The sequence below is a fragment of the Triticum urartu genome, chromosome 1 (genome assembly GCF_003073215.2).
Source record: "Triticum urartu cultivar G1812 chromosome 1, Tu2.1, whole genome shotgun sequence".
Lineage (NCBI taxonomy): Eukaryota > Viridiplantae > Streptophyta > Magnoliopsida > Poales > Poaceae > Triticum > Triticum urartu.
Window position 1 is genome coordinate 554,108,905 of NC_053022.1, and position 25,668 is coordinate 554,134,572.

At 42.7% G+C, this 25,668-nt stretch overlaps 1 protein-coding gene across 1 annotated transcript; it reads right to left on the reverse strand.

The window, feature by feature from the left end:
* Positions 1–359: 359 nt before the first annotated feature.
* LOC125539078 (CTD small phosphatase-like protein 2) lies at positions 360–3,432 on the reverse strand. Its single transcript, XM_048702450.1, has 6 exons — positions 3,349–3,432; positions 3,149–3,172; positions 2,369–2,447; positions 1,097–1,630; positions 679–1,013; positions 360–512 (listed from the first exon to the last, which is right to left on the reverse strand). The coding sequence occupies exons 1-6, from the start codon at positions 3,430–3,432 to the stop codon at positions 360–362; spliced, it is 1,209 nt and encodes a 402-aa protein (XP_048558407.1).
* Between the last annotated feature and the right edge of the window lie 22,236 nt (positions 3,433–25,668).

Here is a 25,668-nt window from a genome sequence, read left to right on the forward strand (position 1 = left end):
CTTATTCGGAATTTCATATATGAGACAAAACTGACAAAAGTTACACATAATTAGGATCATCTATGAGTTTGTTCATGCGACAAAGAGGCCTGTGGACAATCTTACATAACCTATAACTTCCTCTGTAGAACAATGGCATTTTATGCATCATAGTTGCACATAAAACAATGGTAAGTTGTGCCAAATTACAGTTCAAAAAAATTGATTCTCCCGCACCGAACTCTAGGGAATCAAAGTCGAAACGAAGCAGGTGTCCAGTTATTGTACCAAACTTTTTGTTCCACTATGGACAGATTCTTTGTTGAGAAAATTAAATAACTGGGGGCACCAAATGTTTGCAGCCTATGTATATCCAATCATTAATTGGCAAATTTGTCTGCAATGATCGGCCGGACATCATCCGCGTCAGCAATTGTTTCCAAGAAGGGGATCAGCTCAAGCAGCGAAATGTCATACCGGCCACTTGACCAGCTCTTTATGGGTATCCCATTATTCACCTGTTGCTGGAAAACCTGCGGCACGTGTGAGAAAAGGGTTTCAGTCATCGATCAGTCGTGGCAATCTCTCAAAATCATAAATTACAAGTTTCCAAATTCAACTCAATAAAATGGTAGTCAATAACACTAAAATCATAACTATTAATAATGACCTCCGTACTTGAGTTTCAGAGTAAGTTACCTCAGGGGTATTGTCAACAATCGCAACCTTTGCAAGATCAGCTTCAATAATGGTCAGATCCTTCTGGTAGTTTCCATCTACCGAGACACATGACTCCCGGAAAAAACGCCGTGATATCAGTCTGTTCTCAGGATCCAATGCATTAATCACTTGGTTTGCATAAGAGCTTGTGCTAGCCGTAAATACAACAAGCTCAAACATATGAGCCGCCTCTTCAAGGAAGGCATCTACATGTGGTCTCTTCTTCACGTAGACAGTGTACTCTTCTTCTCCACGGCGCATAGGAAATGAGAAGTCCGCGCCATGGTCGTACCTTGCTGAGTGGATAAGGGTGCCTATGCAACAGAAAATGAGCATGTCAATAATCTTAAGTGCATGAAAAGAAACCTACAGGAGAATAAAGTATTTAATAACTTACCATCAAGATCTAGTGCAAGAGTGACATTCTTCCTAGGTAGTAACATTGGTATGTCATCAATCTGATCCATGTCTGTAAGAACATCTAATTCAGGTATAGGTGCTAATTCCATTGGTACATCATCAGTTTCATCCATGTCATCAATCTGAGTAAGATCAATTATTTCCGGTGAAGAGCAAGTTGAAGGCTGACCAAGGAATTGAGACTGCGGGTTATTAACAAAGCACATGTCTGCAGTTGTACCAGCAAAGGCAATACTGCTGGCCCCTACATTTTCCTGAATGGAAGGGAGTACTACATGACTGCCACTCATGGTTGTCAAGTCATCCATAACATATTTATTACTTAGAGCCCCATCTGAAGTAGCAAGCATATAAAGAGGAGAATCCTCAGTTGGGGAACTGGGCAGCAGGCTGCAACTCTGACCCGGGTCTTGAGGTTTTTCATTACTATTGATGATAGTATGATTTGGTGCTGCTAAAATTCCATCTCCATCAGCAAAAAAGGAAGGTGCTGCTAGAATTCCATCTCCACCTGCAAAAAAACAAGGAAAACCATAACATAATGGTAAGTATATAATTAACAATATCAGACTTCTGCTTGATCAGTTTGCTTAATATTAAGTTCCCATGAAGTGCATCAAGTGCTACTTTACTGGTTAGTTATTTTTCCCTAGACAGATTTGACCCGTTAGACAAATCAACTACATCAAGCATGGCATAGATATGCTTAGATGGTTTTATGATCAAATTTATTGGCCATTTCTACCTTTCTAAGAGAAGTAGGAGACACTCATGGCCCATATACATCCCCCCTAATGACGTTGAAAGGCAGAGCAAAGTTTAATTAAAAAAAAATCAAAATTCATTAAATTGACCGCTAATATATATACACAAATTTGAGTTTTTCTGGAGTTAGTTAAGGCCTATTCGGAAACATTAGGCATTTAGTACGAAACACTCATTAGTTTGCCTCACGAGGGAAATTTTTGCTAAGTTATAAACAAAAGTAAGCATGTCCCTGGATTTAGCCCATAGAAACAGGCCTTCACGGATCAAGGAAAACAAAACATCATTTTTTAAACTGCGGACCTTAATATTTTTGCATTGATTTAATGCAGCAACAAATACATCACAAGGATCACTTTCATTATGTAGATCGTGAGCTTTCTTTCGAAATTTATTTTCACGAGCACATTCTGCTAATGCAAGCAGATCTCACATGATATCATGAATTCATGGTGCAGGAAGTTTTAATTCAACCCTTTTTTACCTTCATTGACATAATCTTCTACATTAAACTCAGAACTGGCCTGAAAATGTGCTGAGGAAGTGGACGCTGGATTTAAATCCTGTAAATATTTCTCAAAGTTAGCATACGAAAGCATCAAGAGTTGCTCCAATAAATAGAAATAGAATAATACTAATTGATGTCCCTTTAAGGTATAACCGTATAAGCCTCTAACTTCACAAGCAAATCTAACAGGTATAATAAATGTATAGTTGGCGTAAGCCTAATTGTGGCAGGACAAAGGTGTTTTCAAGGTTTCAATTCTTTTACTTTGAGGATAAGCCTAGCAACCAATTTTTAACAAAAAGTTTATTAAGGTGTAATATAATTTTAGGGAGCAAACCTAGAAAGCACCATCTTGCTAAAGGGCAATCACTGCTTAATAGTTAATATCAAGATTGATCCAGTGATGATAGGAATTTTTATACAGCCTTTGCATTAAATAACTATCTTTAACTGTGAGGCATAAAATCAAATCTAATGTACATGCCAAAAAAAATAGTGCCATTATTCTTTTCATTCGGTATAAATGGGTGTACTAGTCTATATAGTTGTATGTGTGTGTCGTACGTAATAGCATTGCACATACTTGAATGATTGAAAAGCTTATGAGGCATTAACCACAACATATATTTTTAAATCAATACATTAGAATATAGTGAACACCGAGCACATGTACACAAATTCCAAGGACACCCCCCAAAACACTTGTCGTTTTGTATTACAAGAAGTTCAATATAGCACAAAAGTTTACATGCAAACCTGAAAAGCAAAAGAACAAATAACCTATATGCATATCAAAACCCTAAAAACTAACAAAACAAGAGAACAAGACATTAAAATCAAGACACATTATTAGAGGGTACTATATATAAATTGCAATAACAGAAGATATACCAATAGATGTATTTTTTTTACCAAACGACAACCAAAAAATTACTAGAGTATATAGCAACATGTACCTCAAGCAAATCCCAACATTCTTCACCTACAGAATTGTCATCTTCAATGATCTCAATAACCTCAAAAGCTACCTGGTTCGCCATATATGCTTCTGAATCACACTCGTTCGTACAACAAGAGCGCGCCTGGGTAGATCTTGTACAAAATACTACTGTAACAGAGTTCATGTGAGCATAACATCACACTGAAAATGGTAACATCGATCATTCTTCAACTTTATACAGACGAAATACATGAACCAGCAGAGATAAGTAAACAGAGATAGGTAACTACATGACAAACTTGGACACCGCCCGGGCAGTTTACATAAGCCCATGAGCACACAGAACTAGATGGCACAACAGCATGCATGGCTAACAGCAGACTTTACCATGGGGGTGGTGGAGAATGAACTAAATATTTTGTATGGTAAAACCAATAGCATGAAAACAAATTTCTTTCATAAGATGTATAATCAACCGAATAGCAACTACAATCAGCCTATCAGAACAGAAATAGCCGAACTAGGATATAAAAAATGTACATAAATAAATAAAGCTGGTGTAACTATATATCAGCCATCCAATTATAACTTCGAATTACGTTTTTGAAAATACATAAACAATTATTGACAGAAAGCTGCAAAGACAAGACTTATTTAGTTGTGGTGGTGGCTCCAGTTTATCGTCAGCCATGTGTTGCGTTCTAACTCGGTTAGATTTGGTTCTCAAAGGTATTATATTTACCTAGGATTGAACTAAAAAAAATACTAATTTACAGATCTCTTACTACCAATAAACTCCCCCTGATGTATTTAGATTATCTTCTCAAAGGTATTATATTTACCTAGGGTTGAACTAAAAAATACTAATTTATAGATCTCTTACTACCAATAACCACCCCCTGACAAGACTTATTTAGATTATCTTCTCAAAGGTATTGTATTTACCTAGGGTTAAATCTAGACTGAGACCTATACAGATCTCTTACTACCAATAACCTTCCCCCCTGATGTTGGTCGTCCCTTTGATTTCCAACCAAAATGGGCATGTGATACCGTAAGGTATTTTCTGTACCGTCGTGGTGCTGCTTTTTTGCTGCTGCAAGCGACCAGCACGCATGGTTTGCTGCTGCAAGTATTGAGAGAGGCTTAAGTTCGTACTGACCCGGTGGCTTCCTGCCCAGCCTGAAGTAGCCCAACACCAAACACTGATCAATTAAAAACATCCAATGCTAAAGAAGGAAACCCAGGCCCAGAGAGCCCCCGCCCCCTCCCCACCCCCCTACGACGAACTGATCATCACCTGGAAACTGAGATTTCCGCTCCTTTGAACGGATGATCTATGAAAAGATCTGATGCAAATCGTAAGGTAATCAGAAAATCTTGCCTCCTTCCGTCAATTCGCACACGAACCAGAAAACGAAACACGCGCGGCTGCGGGAGAAACCCCCACCCCAGATCAGGCGAGCAAACCACGGGATCTCGTTTGAATTCACACGCGTCCTCGGTCCAAAAAGGAAAAGAAAGAAGAAAAACACCGCCCAACTGCAGACGGGAGGAAGAAGACGAATCCGGTCCCCACGATCCATCTAAGCCCCCGTTCAATTAACTACGCCCTCAAAACAAGCAGGAATGGAAACGCTGGAAAAGCCTATACCCTAGCAAAGGAAGAAGAATGGCTAGAAACTGAGCACCGGGTCACCCAATCTAAAACCCCCCGTCGCCGGCGCGCACCAAGATGAGTACGCACCGGAGATAGGCGACGGCACCGCACAACTACGCGGAGATAGGCGACGGCTGCTTGCTTACCAGAGCGCGGCGGGCTGTAGTCAGACGAATCCCTACGACGACTGGCCGCCTCCTCTCTCCTCTCTGGACCGGCGACGGAGGAGACGAGAGACGAGAGACGAGTGTTGGGTGAGGCGCGGACGACAGTAATCCGAATCTGCAGGTTATAATGGCCGCACTTGGGCGTCAACGCGGTCGTATAACCGCGTGGTCTCACGGGCAGGTGGGGCCCCGAATTTTTATCTTACCATTCCGGGCGTACCCAGTGACTGTCTGCTTTGGAAATATTGGCTGTCTGGAGTTTATCCCAGCGCCTTGACATTAATGAATTGATAAGAATACATTAAACAAAAATAGATTCGGCGCGCGGGTATCCATTACAAAACCCCACTCCCTCCCTCCATCTGAATTCGAACTTTTTTTACAAAAACGGGTCCTTGTGTATGGTATGGACTACGGACAACATTGTTTTTCTACTCAAGACAAGACGTTGACAACATTCTTTTTCTTCTTAAGACAAGGCGTTGACAACATTCTTTTTCTTTCAACTAACAGATCATTCTTGTTCTTCAACCATATCCACGTGTTGTAACTGAATCCTCTCTGCGTTTGTATAATGTTTTGAGTAGATCGGCTGGTGAAGGAAAAACCATGTTTCTTCCGTGTCTCTCCCACGACAAACGGAGGACAACCCTAAGCAAGGACAACCCTAAGCGCCGCCACCCCCCTCCCTCCCCCCTGCTCCCCTCGCCCCCACCAGGCCTCGCCGCCGGGCAAAGCTCGGCTGGCCCCAACGGCAGTGGGATCTTCCTTCCTCCTCTCCTGGCGTGTCACGTCACGGGTGCGGCATTTCCGCTTGTACGCCTCATTTTGGCGCAGGGCGTGGGGGTAAGGGCATGTCCAATGGCTGGGTTCTTGCACGGGCGCTTAAGAAAATAAAAAAGGGATAATCTTGTAGCAACGGTCATTAGCATCCTATCCTCCAACGCTAATGACAACGGAGAGTCGCTTATATGGCAGAGTCTGAGTCATAGCGCAGAAGAAAAAAAGGGCTAGCGCCCGGCGCAAGAGGTAGCATCGATGCAAGCATGAATCCTGGTCTTGACCGGGAATAGGGAAAAAGGCTGGGAAATCAGGTGTAACGACTGGGGTTTTGTGCCCAGCGCCTGGGCTAAGCGCCCCCATTGTAGCTGCCCTAAGACGACATTCAGGGGCGCCGAGGCCTAGTTTGGCAACGGTTCTGGTGCGTGTCGACAACGTGGCTAGGCGTCCAGGCTTGGGACTTGGCGGGTTCTTCTTCGATGAATGGATTTCGAGACCTTGGGCTCTCTCCCTTGTTCCATCGGCGCATCGTCCGCTGGGGGGTTGGGGGAACCGTTTTCTCATGTTGTGATGTGCTCCAGCGTGTGGTGGTTGTGCCAAAGTGCAGCAGCCACCCTGTCCTAGCCCAACTAATCTGGTCAGGATCTGTCAGATCTGGTCTACACGGGGCGGCGTTGAGCTGTGGTTTCAATCCATTAGCCGCGGGTCAGGGTTGATGATGGCGGGGAGCATTCCTCCCTCTAGGTCTAGGAGATATTGGATTGGAGGGGTCAGATTGGCCTCTTCCATGGCCTGATATGCATTTTGCACGAGCTCGGGGTCCATCTTGGTTCTCCTATGGGTGGTTACCCGCATGGCAGGGGTTCGACATCCTTGGGTGGTCGACCACGCAGTCGGCTCCAGCGAGCAGCGTTGGAGTGGTGGTGGCATTTATCTAGCTTTGTGGATGGCGCGAGGAGCGAGGCGGCGGAGATCTTGGCGGTGGTGGTGCTTCAATAGTGGCATCTCCTAGATTGTGGTGTGGAGGCTTGTTTTGGTGGCGACGGACTTGGTACTGTGGAATCTCGATGTGGCGCAGGTGAGACCCCAGCCAAATGCTTTGGGCTCCGATACTAGCAGCGAACATGCTTATGGATGTTGTATCCCTCTTGCGGACATTATATGGTCCCCTCCCCATGTTAGTGCTTCAGGTAAAAACTCCTTTAAAGACCTTCGGTCGCAATGGCGCCGGCGTATTGCATTGTCACCCTCTTTGGGTTGTCCTTGTGGAGCTTAGGTACCCTCCAGTCACATCTGTTTAGCATCAGTGGGCGCGCTTGGTTGCTATCTTGAGACTCCTTCGACTCTACCATGGGTCAGTATCCGCGGCTTACAATATTTTACACATGGCGTCATTGGCATTGCTCTCGGTCCTCATTGTCTCCAAGAAGCATAGGTGCTCCACGGCTGGAGAGAGAGGGCGGGGTCCTCTTCGGCGGTAGTTTGATGTGCGTATAGTGACATTATGTGGTTTCTCTTGGGGGAGCAGTTTCAATTCATAATAGTAGTCTTGGATTCTTTAGGATAGGGCGTGGGCACTCTTGTATTCCTGTTTTTATCTCGGATATGCTTTGTAAGAGGATTCCTCATCACCTTGCATTGGTTCGGCCATGTTGCTTTATATATAAAGCCGGGCAAAAGCCTTTTTCGGTTAATTGTTTTGATAATGAAATGCATATACCTAATTGAAAACATGAAAAGGGACTTGGATTATACCTTGAATACTTTGCCCCAGAAGCAAAGAAGTCTCGTTTCGAATTTCTCAATGTGCACAATGTTTTTCTTAACGATCCGGTACTCGCAGCTGCACAGGAGCACCGGGGTGCTCACCGGAATTCAGGCAGCACCAGCACCTGCATTATGCATGTTGCAGTTGGACCCATGGAGTCGCTATATCTACACGATGACTCACCGGCGTGCGTGTGACACCACCGGGAGCTCAATGCCAAGTCGATGGGAGCGACGGGGACCTCGGCCACGAAGGCATGGAAAAGTAAAATTTTAGTATCGTCGGTCGATGCGGGCTTGCACGTAGTCACCAGCCACTTCCCCAAGCACATCAAGCTCTGTTTTTGGCTACATCGCGCCTTGTGACCCACGGATCCAGTCAGTGAGAAGGCGGAGGCGGTGACAATGAATCTATTGGAAATATGCCCTAGAAAGAATAACAATTGTATTATTTATTTTCATGTTTATAATTAGATGTTTATATTCTATGCTATAACTGCTATGGTTCTTGAATATGTGATTCATAGGAAGTAATAAATAGTGAAAGTTGATTCCTAGTCTCGCCTCTAGGACTAGCTCAAGTGTTGCATGATGGTTATGTTTTCCTGATGATAGGCATACGTTAAGTGTAACAAGGATCTCGGCAACATTAAGAGTATGATGTTAGTAGAATGATCATATTAAGTCACCCAAGTTGTCATCATACTTAGAGATGTTATCGTCGCGAGTCTACAATTTATAACACCGAGAATTAATGTATGCCTAGTTCCTTAGACCACGAGAGTATTGAGTCACTTCATGCCAGACGATATACTTTGGGGTTGCTCCAATGTCATCTGTAACACGGTGATCATAACGACAACTTATAGGTTTATCGAAAAGTATGACAAGGGGCAAGATGGCTCAAGAGTGAGATTTTCTCCTCTGGTCCTAGAGAGATATTCCGAGGGCCCTCTTGGGCATCCATCATTGTCTAGCTAGGCACAAGTGACTTGTTCACAGGGATGCCAGAACATGATAACTAGACAGAAGAATAAAACTAGAAACGAGGAGACTGGTATAGTGAGCATGAGAATGACTCACGGGGATATCGATATATCACACCTCCGGTTTTGTCAAGTATCACGAAGCAAAAGGAATAGCATATGATAACCAAAGGTTCACTCGAATACTATCCGTTTGGATATAGGGGTCAACATGGATGTGCACAATCACATTGTTGATCATTGAACAAAAGGATGTTATATTCATGTCTATATTCCACCAAACCTATAGGATTACACACTTAAGGGATTTATGAGATGTTGAGTTCTAGTGAACCTAGGAATATGAGAAAATGTTACCAGAATAGTTTCAGTAATAAAAGAAATAATTTTGAGCGAAAGTGGAAACGTTCAGGGTTACCGAAAGTGTTTCAAAGAAGGGTTTTTATCATTTTTGCCACTAGTTATGTCCCACTACTCAGTTTTGCCATTAGAAGTTACAACTACTCAAAAATGCCATCGATCCGTGAGATGTTTGCTCAAAAATGCCATCGTTCCGTTAGATGTTTCCTCAAAAATGCTATTAGACATCGTTATTTTCACATCAAACTCATTGACCATGTTATATGACAAAAATAAGCCTAGACCCACATGTCAGTTCTCTCTATCTCACAATTATAAGTGTGGCCCCACTTGTCAGGAGTAACCAAGCGAATAATTTTATAGAAAAATAAGAACATCGTTGGGATCAAGTGGGCCCCACACTTTATTGTAGTAAGATAGAAGAAGAGCTGGCATGCTGGTTCATAGGTATTTATGTCATTATAACATGGCAAAAGAGATTTGAGATCACAGTAATGGTGCCCAGTGGCATTTTTGAACATGTGTCTAACAAAGTGATGGCATTTTTGAGCAGTTGAAATTCCTAGTGGCAAAACTGAGTAGTGGGACACAACCGATGGCATAAATGATAAAAACCCTTCAAAGAATACCGAGTAATAGCAGGAGATGATATATAGGCAATTTTTTTCCGAGGACTGAATATAAATTATAAATGGCTCCTATATTTGTTGGGATGCACCTACAATTTATTTAGAGTCATTGGGTTGATTAAAATAAAGTCCTATGAGGGAATAGCTAATGGGCCTTATTGGGCCCATTGGTGGAGGCCCCCTAGGGCTTGTTGGAAAACTAAGGGGGGAGGGAGTTAGAGGAGGACTCGTACCCCTAAGCCAGTGCAAGGTGGAGGCCTGAAAGGATCGATAAGAGGTGTCTAGTGGGGGGTGATTAGACCATCAACAAATAAAAGTAGCAGTTTTTAAGTTCGTCAAGTTAAGGTGGAGTTTTAGCACAAGTTTAAGCATTCACAATACATTTCAAGCAAGCATGGCAAGAGTATATGAGCAGCGGAAAGTAAAGCATGCAAGTTGCAAGAAAGTAAAGGGATGAGATTGGAGTGTGCAAATGCAATTGGAGACACGGAGATTTTTGGTGTGGTTCCGATAGGTGGTTCTATCGTACATCCACGTTAGTGGAGACTTCAACCCACGAAGGGTAACGGTTGCGCGAGTCCACGGAGGGGTCCACCCACGAAGGGTCCACGAAGAAGCAACCTTGTCTATCCCACCATGGCCATCGCCCATGATGGAATTGCCTCACTTGGGTAGATCTTCACGAAGTAGGCGATCTCCTTGCCCTTACAAACTCCTTGGTTCAACTCCACAATCTTGACGGAGGCTCCCAAGTGACACCTAACCAATTTAGGAGACACCACTCGCCAAAAGGTAGATGGTGTGTTGATGATGAACTCCTCGCTCTTGTGCTTCAAATGATAGTCTCCCCAACACTCAACTCTCTCTCACAGATTTGGCTATGTTGGAAAGATGACTTGAGTGGAAAGCAACTAGTGGAAGGCTATAGATCAAGATTCTTGTGGTTGGATTGGAATGTCTTGGTTTCAACACATGAGTAGGTGGTTCTCTCTCATAAAATGAGTAGTGGAAGTGTAGGCACGTTCTGATGGCTCTCTCCTGAATGGAGAAGGGGGTGGAGGGGTATTTATAGCCTCCACACAAAATCTAGCCATTACACACAATTTACCAAACTCGGTGGGACCGAATAGTGAAACTCGGTCAGACCGATATGATTCAAAATGTGAAAATTAGAGTTTTCGGTGGGACCGACATGCTCAGCTCGGTGGGACCAATGTGCTAGGATTAGGGTAAAACCTCAACTCGGTTTGACCGATTACACAAACTCGATGAGACCGATTTTGGTAATAAGAAAACAGAGAGTTGGTCAAGCAAACTAGGTGGGACCGACTGCATATCTCGGTAAGACCGAAATAATTGCAACAGGCAACAGAGAGTTTGCAAGCCCATCTCGGTGACACCCAGATCCCACCGGTGAGACCGAACTGATTAGGGTTTCTGGCAGTGGCTATGTCAAATGAACTCGGTGGCGCCGGATAGATCAAATCGGTGGGGCTGATTTTGTCTTTAGGTTTAGGACATATGTGGAAATGAGAAAGTGGTTGAGGGCTTTGGAGCATATCCTTAAGCACTTTGAGCAAGCAAGCCATTAAGCAACACCTTGTCCCCTTTTAATAGTATTGGCTTTCCTATGGACTCAATGTGATCTTGGATCACTAAAATAGAAATGAAGATCCTTGAGCTTTTGCCAATCTTCTGTCCTTAGCTTCTTGAAGGGGTTCCGCATCTTCCTGTCCATGCCACGCCTTTGTTGAACTTTCTGAAATATACTAGATAAAAATATTAGTCCAACAAGAGATATGTTGACATTAATTACCAAAATCACCCAGGGAGCACTTGTGCTTTCAATCTCCCCCTTTTTGGTAATTGATGACAACATACATCAAAGCTTCAGATAAAGATACGAATAACAAGTAAAGCTTTGGAAAGACATGTAACATGCATATGCTCCCCCTACATGTATGCAATCATGTAAATATAGAATATAAGAGCATGTGAATGCATAAGCATGTCAGAGCAAGCAATGAGTTACATGTATCTTGGCTATATGCATCAGAGCAAGTGATGTAACTATAGGAAATGTACCTCCATGTTCATGAGTCCTTCTTGCAAACAGTATGTACATAAGCAAGAGATCATCATGCACATGAGTGTGATGCATATACTTACCTTGTGGTCTTGAGCTGGCTTTGGAAGAGATGAACCTGAGTAAACAAGGTTAGATAACACACGAACACCTACTAAACAAAGCAAGTAGAGAAAACCATAATAGTACCAATATTGGGATGACATGTAGAGAGTGAGTACTTAGTACTCTATTTGGATATAGACATGTCCACAAAGAGTAAAGATATGCAATGAATTCCAAAGGTTTTCTTCCCTTGGAAATGAGCTTTCTCCCCCTGAATCTGATATTGGATAATGGGAGAAGAGAGGGAAAATAAAATTAGAGAAAAACAATCAGAACAATCATAACACATACTAACATGTATTTCCCCTCTTAAAGACATGTGACTTCTCTCCTATATGGATAATAAGCATCTGGAGAAGCTTAAGCTGTGCATTCTCTCTTATGTGATAAGCTTTGATGTGCTCTCTCTCCCCCTTTGACTGTTGGGGAACATACTAATTTCAAAAAAATTCCTACGCACACGCAAGATCATGGTGATGCATAGCAACGAGAGGGGAAGCGTGTTGTCCACGTACCCTCGTAGACCGTAAGCGGAAGCGTTATGACAACGCGGTTGATGTAGTCGTACGTATTCACGATCGGCCGATCCTAGTACCGAAAGTACGGCACCTCCGCGATCTGCACACGTTTGGCTTGGTGACGTCCCACGAACTCTCGATCCAGCTGAGTGTCGAGGGAGAGCTTCATCAGCACGACGGCGTGATGATGATGCTACCGTCATAGGACTTCGCCTAAGCACTACGATGATATGACCGATGTGGATTATGGTGGAGGGGGGCACCGCACACGCCTAAGGGATCAATGATCAACTTGTGTGTCTATGGGGTGCCCCCTGGCCACGTATATAAAGGATGGAGGGAGGAGAAGGCCGGCCCCCATAGGGCGCACCCAAAGTGTGGAGTCCTACTAGGACTCCCTAGTCCTAGTAGGATTCCACCTCCTATATGGAATAGGAAAAAGGGAAGGAAGAAGGAGAAGGAATGAAGGGGGCGCCCCCTTTCCCTAGTACAATTTGGACCAGTCCATGGGGAAGGGGCGCGACAACCCTTGAGGCCTTTCTCTCCTTTCCTGCATGGCCCATTAAGGCCCAATACGAATTCTCGAAACTCTCCGGTACTCCGAAAAATACCCGAATCACTCAGAAGCTTTCCCATGTTCGAATATAGCCTTCCAATATATCGATCTTTACGTCTCGACCATTTCAAGAATCCTCGTCATGTCCCCGGTCTCATCCGGGACTCCGAACAAACTTCGGTCATCAAATCACATAACTCATAATACAAATCGTCGCAGAACGTTAAGCGTGCGGACCTTACGGGTTCGAGAACTATGTAGACATGACCGAGACTCATCTCCGGTCAACAAGCAATAGCGGAACCTGGATGCTCATATTGGCTCCTACATATTCTACGAAGATCTTTATCGGTTAAACCGCATAACAACATATGTTGTTCCCTATGTCATCGGTATGTTACTTGCCCGAGATTCGATCGTTGGTATCCTCATACCTAGTTCAATATCGTTACCGACAAGTCTCTTTACTCGTTCCATAATGCATCATCCCGCAACTAACTCATTAGTCACAATGCTTGCAAGGGTTATAGTGATGTGCATTATCGAGAGGGCCCAGAGATACCTCTCCGATACACAGAGTGACAAATCCTAATCTTGATCTATGCCATCTCAACAAACACCATCGGAGACAGCTGTAGAGCATCTTTATAATCACCCAGTTACGTTGTGACGTTTGATAGCACACAAGGTGTTCCTCCGGTATTCGGGAGTTGCATAATATCATAGTCTGAGGAACATGTATAAGTCATGAAGAAATCAGTAGCAATGAAACTGTAACGATCATCGTGCTAAGCTAACGGATGGGTCAAGTCAGTCACATCATTCTCTAATGATGTGATCCTCGCTTATCAAATGACAACTCTTTGTCCATGGCTAGGAAACTTAACCATCTTTGATTAACGAGCTAGTCAAGTAGAGGCATACTAGTGACACTCTAGCATGAATAATAAACATTTATCATGATATAAGGAAATATAAATAACAACTTTATTATTGCCTCTAGGGCATATTTTCTTCAGTCTCCCACTTGCACTAGAGTCAATAATCTAGTTCACATCGTCATGTGATTTAACACCAATAGTTCACATCTTTATGTGATTAGTTCACATCTCCATGTGACTAACACCCAAAGGGTTTACTAGACTCGATAATCTAGTTCACATCGCTATGTGATTAACACCCAAAGAGTGATCATGTTTTGCTTGTGAGAGAAATTTAGTAAACGGGTCTTCCACATTTAGAGCCGTATGTATTTTGCAAATTTTCTATGTCTACAATGCTTTGCACGGAGATACTCTAGCTAATTGCTCCCACTTTCAATATGTATCTAGATCGAGACTTAGAGTCATCAGATTGGTGTCAAAGCTTGCATCGATGTAACTCTTTACGATGAACTCTTTGTCACCTCCATAACCGAGAAACATATCCTTATTCCACTAAGGATATTTTTGACCGCTGTCCAGTGATCCACTCCTGGATAACTATGTACCCTCTTGCCAAACTTATGCTGAGGTACACAATAGGTCTGGTACACAGCATAGCATATTTTATAGAACCTATGACTGAGGCATAGGGAATTACTTTTCATTCTCTTTCTATTTTTCTGCCGTGGTCGGGTTTTGAGTCTTTACTCAACTTCACACCTTGCAAAACAGGCAAGAACTCCTTTGATGTCTACTACACAACCTTCTTCTTGTAGATGTTGTTGGGCCTCCAAGTGCAGAGGTTTGTAGGACAGTAACAAATTTCCCTCAAGTGGATGACCTAAGGTTTATCAATCCGTAGGAGGCGTAGGATGAAGATGGTCTCTCTCAAGCAACCCTGCAACCAAATAACAAAGAGTCTCTTGTGTCCCCGACACACCCAATACAATGGTAAATTGTATAGGTGCACTAGTTAAGCGAAGAGATGGTGATACAAGTGCAATATGGATGATAGATAAAGGTTTTTGTAATATGAAAATATAAAAATAGCAACGTAACTAATGATAAAAGTGAGTGTAAACGGTATTGCAATGCTAGTAAACAAGGTCTAAGGTTCATACTTTCGCTAGTGCAAGTTCCCTCAACAATAATAACATAATTGGATCACATAACTATCCCTCAACATGCAACAAAGAGTCACTCCAAAGTCACTAATACCGGAGAACGAACGAAGAGATTATGGTAGGGTACGAAACCACCTCAAAGTTATTCTTTCCAATCAATCCGTTGGGCTATTCCTATAAGTGTCACAAACAACCCTAGAGTTCATACTAGAATAACACCTTAAGACACAAATCAACCAAAACCCTAATGTCACCTAGATATACTCCAATGTCACCCCAAGTATCCGTGGGTATGATTATACGGTATGCATCACACAATCTCAGATTCATCTATTCAACCAACACATAGAACCTCAAAGAGTGCCCCAAAGTTTCTACTGGAGAATCACGACGAAAACGTGTGCCAACCCCTATGCATAGGTTCATGGGCGGAACCCGCAAATTGATCACCAAAACATACATCAAGTGAATCACGTGGTATCCCATTGTCACCACAGATACGCACGGCAAGACATACATCAAGTGTTCTCAAATCTTTAAAGACTCAATCCAAAAAGATAACTTCAAAGGGAAAACTCAATCCATTACAAGAGAGTAGAGGGGGGGGGAGAAAACATCATAAGATCCAACTATAATAGCAAAGCTCGCGATACATCAAGATCGTACCACCTCAAGAACACGAGAGATCAAAGACATAGCTGCTGATACATACCCTTAGCCCCGAGGGAGAACTACTCCCTCATCGTCATGGAGAGCACCGGGATGATGAAGATGGCCACCGGAGAGGGATTCCCCCTCTGGCAGGGTGCCGGAACGGGTCTAGATTGGCTTTCGGTGGCTACGGAGGCTTCTGGCGGCGGAACTCCCGATCTATTGTGCTCCCCGATCGTTTTAGGGTATATGGAGATATATAGGAGGAAGAAGTACGTCAGGGGAGCCACAAGGGGCCCACGAGGGTGGAGGGCGCGCCCCCTGCCTCGTGGCTTCCTCATTGACCCCCTTACATGCACTCCAAGTCTTCTGGGTTTCTTCTGGTCCAAAAATATGTTCCGTGAAGTTTCAGGTCAATTGGACTCCGTTTGATTTTTCTTTTCTTCGAAAACCTAAAATAGGCAAAAAAAAGAGAAACTGGCACTGGGCTCTGGGTTAATAGGTTAGTCCCAAAAATCATATAAAATAGCATATAAATGCATATAAAACATCCAAAACAGAAGATAATATAGCATGGAGCAATCAAAAATTATAAATATGTTGGAGACGTATCAGCATCCCCAAGCTTAATTCCTGCTCGTCCTCGAGTAGGTAAATGATAAAAACAGAATTTTTGATGCGGAGTGCTACCTGGCATAATTTCAATGTAATTCTTCTTAATTGTGGCATGAATATTCAGATCCGAAAGATTCAAGATAAAAGTTCATATTGACATAAAAATAATAATACTTCAAGCATACTAACTAAGCAATCATGTCTTCTCAAAATAACATGGCCAAAGAAAGTTCATCCCTACAAAATCATATAGTTTAGTCATGCTCCATTTTCTTCACACAAGAATGCTCTCATCATGAACAACCACGATGGCAAGCCAAGCAATTGTTTCATACTTTAGTAATCTCAAACCTATAAACTTTCACGCAATACATGAGCGCGAGCCATGGATATAGCACTATGGGTGGAATAGAATATAATGAGGGGGGTTATGTGGAGAAGACAAAAAAGGAGAAAGTCTCACATCAACGAGGCTAATCAATGGGCTATGGAGATGCCCATCGATTGATGTTAATGCAAGGAGTAGGGATTGCCATGCAACGGATGCACTAGAGCTATAAATATATGAAAGCTCAACAAAAGAAACTAAGTGGGTGTGCATCCAACTTGCTTGCTCACGAAGACCTAGGGCACTTGAGGAGGCCCATTGTTGGAATATACAAGCCAAGTTCTATAATGAAAAATTCCCACTAGTATATGAAAGTGACAAAACAAGAGACTCTCTATCATGAAGATCATGGTGCTACTTTGAAGCACAAGTGTGGAAAAAGGATAGTAGCATTGTCCCTTTTATTATTTTTTATTTGGCCTTTCCTTTTTTTATTTGGCCTTTCTTTTCTTTTTTTCTCTTTTTTTATTTGGCCTCTCTTTTTTTGGCCTTTTTTGGGACAATGCTCTATTAATGATGATCATCACACTTCTATTTATTTACAACTCAAGAATTACAACTCGATACTAGAACAAAGTATGACTCTATATGAATGCCTCCGACAGTGTACCGAGATGTGCAATGATGCATGAGTGACATGTATGAAAGAATTATGAGAGGTGGAATTGCCACAAATACGATGTCAACTACATGATCATGCTAAGCAATAAGACAATGATTAATGTGTCATGATAAACGGAATGGTGGAAAGTTGCATGGCAATATATCTCGGAATGGCTATGGAAATGCCATAATAGGTAGGTATGGTGGCTGTTTTGAGGAAGATATAAGGAGGTTTATTTGTGAAAGAGCATATCATATCACGGGGTTTGGATGCACCGGCGAAGTTTGCACCAACTCTCAATGTGAGAAAGGGCAATGCACGGTACCGAAGAGGCTAGCAATGATGGAAGGGTGAGAGTGCGTATAATCCATGGACTCAACATTAGTCATAAAGAACTCACATACTTATTGGAAAAATCTACAAGTCATCAAAAACCTCGGCACTACGCGCATGCTCCTAGGGGGATAGATTGGTAGGAAAAGACCATCGCTCGTCCCCGACCGCCACTCATAAGGAAGAAATTCAAATAACACCTCATGTTTCAAATTTGTTACATAACGTTTACCATACGTGCATGCTACGGGACTTGCAAACTTCAAGCACTTCTCAAATTCACAACTACTCAACTAGCACGACTTTGATATTATTACCTCCATATCTCAAAACAATCATCAGGCATCAAACTTCTCTTAGTATTCAAAATATTCATAGGAATTTTTTTACTAATCTTGAATACCTAGCATATTATGATTATTTAAGCAAACTACCATGCTGTTTAGGACTCTCAAAATAATATACGTGAAGCATGAGAGTTCATCTATTTCTATAAAATAAAACCACCACCGTGCTCTAAAAGGATATATGTGAAGCACTAGAGCAACGACAAACTACTCCGAAAGATATAAGTGAAGCTCAATGAGTAGTCGAATAATTATGCAACCATATGAAGACTCTCTAACATTTAATAATTTCAGATCTTGTTATTTTATTCAAACAGAAAGCAAAACTAAAGAAAATAAAATGACGCTCCAAGCAAAACACATATCATGTGGTGAATAAAAATATAGCTCCAAGTAAAGTTACCGATGAACGAAGACGAAAGAGGGGATGCCTTCCGGGGCATCCCCAAGCTTAGGCTCTTGGCTATCCTTGAATATTAACTTGGGGTGCCTTGGGAATCCCCAAGCTTAGGCTCTTTCCACTCCTTATTCCATAGTCCATCGAATCCTTACCCAAAACTTGAAAACTTCACAACACAAAACTTAATAGAAAACTCGTAAGCTCCGTTAGTATAAAAAAAATTCACCACTTCAATGTACTGTAATGAACTCATTATTTATTTATATTGGTGTTAAACCTACTGTATTCCAACTTCTCTATGGTTTATAAACTATTTTACTAGCCATAGATTCATCAAAATAAGTAAACAACACATGAAAAACAGAATCTGTCAAAAACAGAACAGTCTGTAGTAATCTGGATCAAACGTATACTTCTGGAAATCATAAAATTCTCAAATAAATTTCTGGACCTGAGTAATTTATCTATTAATAATCTTCAAAAAGAATTAACTAAATATCACTTTCCAAATAAAGATGGCAGCAATTCTCATGAGCGCTAAAGTTTCTGTTTTTTACAGCATGATCAACAAGACTTTCCCCAAGTCTTCCCAACGGTTCTACTTGGCACAAAAACTAATTAAAACATAAAAAAATAAATCATAACAGAGGATAGATAAATTATTTATTACTAAACAGGAGCAAAAAGCGAGGAACAAAAATAAAATTGGGTTGCCTCCCAACAAGCGCTATCGTTTTAACGCCCCTAGCTAGGCATGATGATTTCAACGATGCTCACATAAAAGATAAGAATTATAACATAAAGAGAGAATCATGAAGAATATGACTAGAAGATTTAAGTCTAACCCACTTCCTATGCATAGGGATTTTGTGAGCAAACAACTTGTGGGAACAAGAATCAACTTGCATAGGAAGGTAAAACAAGCATAACTCCAAAATTTTAAGCACATAGGGAGGAAACTTTATATTATTGCAATTCCTACAAGTATATATTCCTCACTCATAATAATTTTCAGTAGCATCATGAATGAATTCAACAATATAACCAGCACCTAAAGCATTCTTTTCATTATCTACAAGCATAGAAATTTTATTAATCTCCACATAAGCAAAATCTTCTCATTCAGAATAGTGGGAGTATCATAAGAAACTTGAATACTATAAATTGTTTCCACATTAAAAGAGTAATGTTCAGAAAAAGGGTAACCATAATCATGACAAGTTTTATAAATATAATCACTACTTTTTATAGCATAAGTATCATCACAATAATCATCATAAGTAGGAGGCATGCTATCATCATTATAAGTTTGCATATCAAAACTTGGGAGACTAAAAATATCATCTTCATTAAACGTAGCATCCCCAAGCTTAGGACAAACATTAATTGCAGAAAATATATTCTCAAAAACATCATCTTCTTCAAACATAGCATCCCCAAGCTTGGGCCTTTTCATATCATAAGCATAATCACTTTCATCATCAATAGTATGGGTAGCACCAATAGTATAGCAATTATCATATTCTTCCAAGCAAGTGCCAAAAATATTTTAAAGATCATAAGAAGTATTATTATCTTCCACAATTATATTTTCATGAGGCACAATAGTAATAGGAGCAGCATTATTTGAGGGAGATATCTTTTTACCTCTCTTCCTTTTTCTTTTCTTCTTCTTCACCACATCATGTGTGGGTTCAATCCTCTTTTTGGAGCTCCTTATTAATGAGATTAGTTGGATAGGAGGCTCCTCCTCGTTACCTGATTCATCATAAGAAGTAATAGGAGGGTATTGGGAAGTCTCTTCCCTTTCATTAGTATTCTCTTCATCCTCTATTTCTTTTCTTTTCTTTATGTAATTGGCAATATAAGGATTTCAATGCAATTCACCGAACAATACATATAAATTTCCTCTAGATCAAAGCCAAGCAGTTTATAACGGGCAAATTCTGGAAGATCCCCAGTTATATGTTTCATTTCTTCGCAACCCATAAGCAAGCCAAGTTCATTATAATGTGCAAGGGAAATCAACTCATCATAATTTTTGGACACGATTAGATCATGAAACAATTTGCATCGGATGGTTAAATGACCATGTTCATTGCAAAAGCTCACAAGTATGGCCAAGAAAATTTAAATTTTCAGCACAATCATCTATCCTTTCTTGCAACAATTTAGTTTCTAAATACTTATGCCTCTTGCAATATCTATCTTCCCTATTTGGTGTGTACTTACAAACCCAATGCACTCCACAAAAATTGACATGTTTATAGGAGACATTTTCATCATAACTAGTGTAATCATCAGTAGTATCATGGATATTCCAGGAGTTCATACTAACAACATTGCAATCATGCTCATCATTCAAATATTTAGTGCCAAACATTCTAATGCATTCTTCTTCTAGCACTTGAGCACAATTTTCCTTTCCATCATACTCACGAAAGATATTAAAAAGATGAAGCGTATGAGGCAAACTTAATTCCATTTTTTTGTAATTTTCTTTTATAAACTAAACTAGTGATAAAACAAGAAACTAAAAGACTCGATTGCAAGATCTAAAGATATACCTTCAAGCACTCACCTCCCTGGCAACGGCGCCAGAAAAGAGCTTGATGTCTACTACACAACCTTCTTGTCACTACTAGGGAAAAGCCTATCAGCAGCGAGGGTTTTGGGCCTCTCAGTAGCGTGGGCACCGGCGCTACAGCTAACGTATAGCAGTAGCGCCGATTGTCCCACGCTACTGCTATACATGAATAGTTGTAGCGCTCTTTGGGAAAGGGCGCTACTCATATTATCTGCAGCGCTGTTTGCTGGGACGCGCTACTGACAATGCGGCGCTACTGCTAAATTCCCCCCCTTGCTACTACTAGTTTATTTATTAGTTTTTTCCTGCATATTTGTTTTGTATTTGTTTTGTATTTGAATAGGCTTTATACAATAATCTTTAGCATATCATACACATACAAATGTAATCATAGCATATACATACAATTAGTCTCATCAAATCATGTCATCATCATAATCATCATCCAACACAAAGTGGTTTCTTGTCATCATCTCGAAAATAGCGATACAAGTCTCGAATGATATGCAAATACATCGTCATCCATCTAAACAATGATATACGCAAGAAGAGCTATCACTTTGAGAACATGAGTTCGTATCCCTCTTTCGCATTAGCATGAACCTCTAAACAAACTACTGTCTGTCGCTCGGAAACCAGAAGGGCCTGACACTCCAGCCACTTGTCGTATATATACTCCTGGCATAGCACTTCTTCGCTATCTATGATCTATGCACCTGCATCATCACATGAGTCGATGATATGCAACATATATAGTTGAGCAACAGAAAGAGACAGACTTGGCAAAAATAAAAACAACATATCATAAGCATAAATAACAAAGTTCATCGTACCCCAAAATGCCCTAACTAGAGTGATTTTCGCTAGTCGAGGAGGAGGACGGTTTAATTACATCACAAATAAAGTTTCACCGTGCATAACTCAAAGTTTTGTCATACAGAAAGTATGGACTAAACGGACACATTGTCATATATCGACAATCACTCCAACATGTCGTTCCATCCATCCAAGTCAGGGAGATAGTCCCCGAGCCTAGTGAAAGGCTTCAGGTCGAGACGCTGAGAGGCTATCCATGTTCGGACGTCTTCCCGCGACATTTGTCCTTCTCCGTAGAACATCCCTATTTTTCCGACGACCTCCTTCATGATGATTTGGGCAAGTTCGCGCTGGATGTTATAGAACTCAGCTCGAAGTCGATGATCCTCGATATCTCCTATGTCCTTTGCCCATTGCAGAATATGGGCATCGCCGGATCTAGGTGACATGCGAAGGTTCTCGTGATCCCGTCTGTACTCCAGCATGTGGTGTAGGACATAGAATCCATCATTAAGAGAATCATTCGGTTGCTGGATGCAGCAGAAGTCGGTCTTATGGCCGAAGGCGACCCTGCCGCCCCTTCTCTTCTTATCCCTGACCTCTCCACCCCTTGCTTGGTAGTAAAACATAGCACTGTCGAGAACATCCTTGATGTGGGTGTAATCCTTTTTGTGAATGTTCTTCGACGAGTCCAAGTAAAGAGCGTGGGAGAATCGGGGTAGAGGATCATGAGGACAGCGCGCCCGCCGCTGCGCAAAATAAGTCCTCAAATTAATTAGCCTCCACCGTGCAAATGAATGATTGAAATCGAAGGAAGGATAGCAGCGCGGATGACTTACATGGGATGATAAGGCACGAGAATCGCCCCCTTGTCCTTATTGGTGAGCATGAAACTGACGATGTAATCCCTCGCGTATTCATGGTGATTTGCGCAGACTCCCAAGAAGCCCTCGTCCATGTAGTACGGGTCAGCGACACAAATATGAGATATCTTCTCAACCCCGATGGTGTAGTTCATGTGCAAGGCATAAAGGCGGACAAACGTAAAATCCAGCTTCTTCACGTGAAACATGTCGAATATGTAATCGAATCGGAGGAAGAACTTATCCGCGGGGAAGCTGTCGACGTACGACATTTGCCACGGAACATTAACCACGTAGAGTGGGTATCCTGGATCTTTCGAGGCGATGAGGTCTTTCTCTACCCGCAGCACATCGTCATGAAGTCTCTTTAGATCGCCGAATGTGGCCCGTAGCGCTGTTGCAGGTAGGATTGGTTGACCGGGGATATGCCATTTATCCGCACCGGGGATATCTATACGGTCCTGAAGCCGAGGCTGCTGAGGCGGCTGGATCATAGAAACAGCTTTTTTGCCTTTCCTCGCTCTCTTCCTAAACTTCTTTACTACCGGAAGGTCGTCCATAATATGTTGAGACGGCAATTCAGGCACCGACTCATGACGCTCAAACCCTAAGGAGGCGCCAGTATAGACATACTGTTCAGTAGCGCCATCGTCGTCCTCATCCTCATCCATGGCGACGTCATCAGTGACTAATGGAGCCTCCTGCTTACCCCGTCCGCTATCACCCAACCCGACACCCGACGATAATTGGGTAGGTGGGGTTTTGATGCTCATACCTTGCTGAGGCTGCGTGCTCGTGGGTGTGCTCCCGGTCGCCTCCAGACGAAGCAGACTCTTTGGCCACAATAGGACCCACCCAGCATTGCAACAATCACCAAGCCGCCCCGGTGTCTCGTCGTCATCCCCCAGTAGTACTGGAGGAGGCAAATTCTCGTGGCCCGGTTTGACACTGGCCACGGAAACCTTGAAGATGTTCGGGGGGATCGGCCGGCTGTGGAACAATGGTTCCTTCGGCTCCATTATCGTCGCCTTCCCCACGTCCACCTTCTGGTCGCTGATGGTGTACAATATGGTGCACGGGGTTTCGTCGGCCTACAAAGAAAAGTCTGTGACGCGAGACATCCGAAAGGCAACAAAAACGGGAGACTATACATTTATATTGAAGGGGGCCGGTGTGACAGATACCGTGAGGGCGTCGAGCTCAGCCAAAGACGAAGCACCGCCTAGCACGTCCGGTGCGGGAGCCGGTGCGGGAGCAGGTGCAGCTGCAGGTGCTGGTGCAACGCTAGTCGAGCTGCTCCCCGCCAAGAAGACAGCAAGGGGAAAGTCCGCTGCATCTTTTTTTGGATTTTGCCTGGTCCAATTGAAAACGGCCGAAACCAAGGTAGTAGAAATATCTAAAGCCACCTATTTTGCGGCAGCTACCGCTGTTGCGACTGTCTCGGTTGATTTCTTCTCAACCGCAATCTCAACCCTCTTGTCGATGTTTTCTTCATTTAACCTCCGTCTTTCCTTTCTCTCCTCCGTGGTCTCACGGTAGTACTTCTTCCACGTGGCGTCGTCTCCGACACCGTGCACGCGTCCATACGACGGTCGAGTATCCACCGGTTGTTGTTTCAATATGTTCAATGCCCGGTTGAATGTAGTGTCCCACTTGGGCCTCGCCAATGCCTCAGACGGCGAGTCGCTTTCGGCCGCAATCCTGTGCTACTCTCTCTGCAAAAGGCACAACGATCGTTTACAAATATGACTAACGTGTGCAGTCGAATTGATCAGAAACTAAAATTACCAGCAGTCTCATGAACTCCGTAATGACCGGTGTTGTCTCGTAAACCTTTTTCACTGAGTCCCTGAGGACGTCACGCTCCTGTGGGACGGTGAACTCCGCCAAGGGGTCTGGGATGCCCAGACTCGCGGCTTCCACGTCCTCCTTGGCCCATTTGGACCTCTTTCTGCCGTAACCACGACTTCCGAGGTGGTGGGTCCCAATGTTCCTCTCTTGAAGCCCCTTCATGTACTTAGACTTTTTTTTGGTAGCTTCGGCCTCGCAAGCCTCCTTGAATATTTGAAACTGCTCTTCCGTGATTGTCGGATTATCCTTTACAATCTCGAAGTAGGGTTCCTTCTTGTCGATGATCCTTGCTTTCACTCGATTTTTCCAGGCGGCCAACACGTCGCTAAACTTGGTCATGGTGTGTTTGTTTATCTTCTTCATTGCCGGGTCCTCATCTGGATCTTTATAATCCTTCTCATTCCGGCCCGGGAACAAGAATATCTGGTGAAACTTCTTTAGGAGGGAGCTCCTCATATTTTCTATCTTCTGTAGTTTCTCATCGTTGATGGTGGCGGTTGTCCGTACGATGCAGCCTATTTGATTGCCGTAGCATCGACGCGCTTCATCGGGCGCCGTTGGCTCAAAATTGCCGTCGTCCACCTCCGTGACCACCACTCTATTAGTCCTGAGTTTGTTAGGAACCCGTTGCCTCTTTGCTTTCGGTTCTACACTGGCTCCGCTCCCCGAGGCAGCGCCGGTCTCGATGTCGGTCTGAGTCTGAGCGCCGGTCTCAGTCTCAGCATCGGTCTGCGTGTCGGTCTCAGTCCCCGATGCCACCGGTGGGCCCAGCAATAACATCGGTTGATCATCGGTAAGGCTAAAAAATTCGTTTGCCGCCCGGTAGGCGTCGTCGCAATCACCAGAACCCTGTCCTTCATCGTTGCTAGCCATGTTTCCTTTGATTAAATCTAGTCAATTAATTCTAGACCTAATAAAATGAATAATGACATAAAAAAGGCCTATTGTTTTGCAGGAATGTTGACTACTTCCGGTGCGGCAAATCACGGGCACTCGATATGTCCTAGTTTGTAGCACAAGTCATGCCGAAATTCACGGAAAATTTCGGCATGAGCTTTGCTAAAAAGTGGACAAATCGAGAACCTGAAATTTGCTGGAAAAGAAATGAATCAAAATTCTGGCAAAACATAGGCCACTAAGCATCATTCCCTGCAAATAGTGTCCAAATATACACGAGCAACCACATGTCCAAATTTCGCAAGCTAATTCAAAAACAAGGT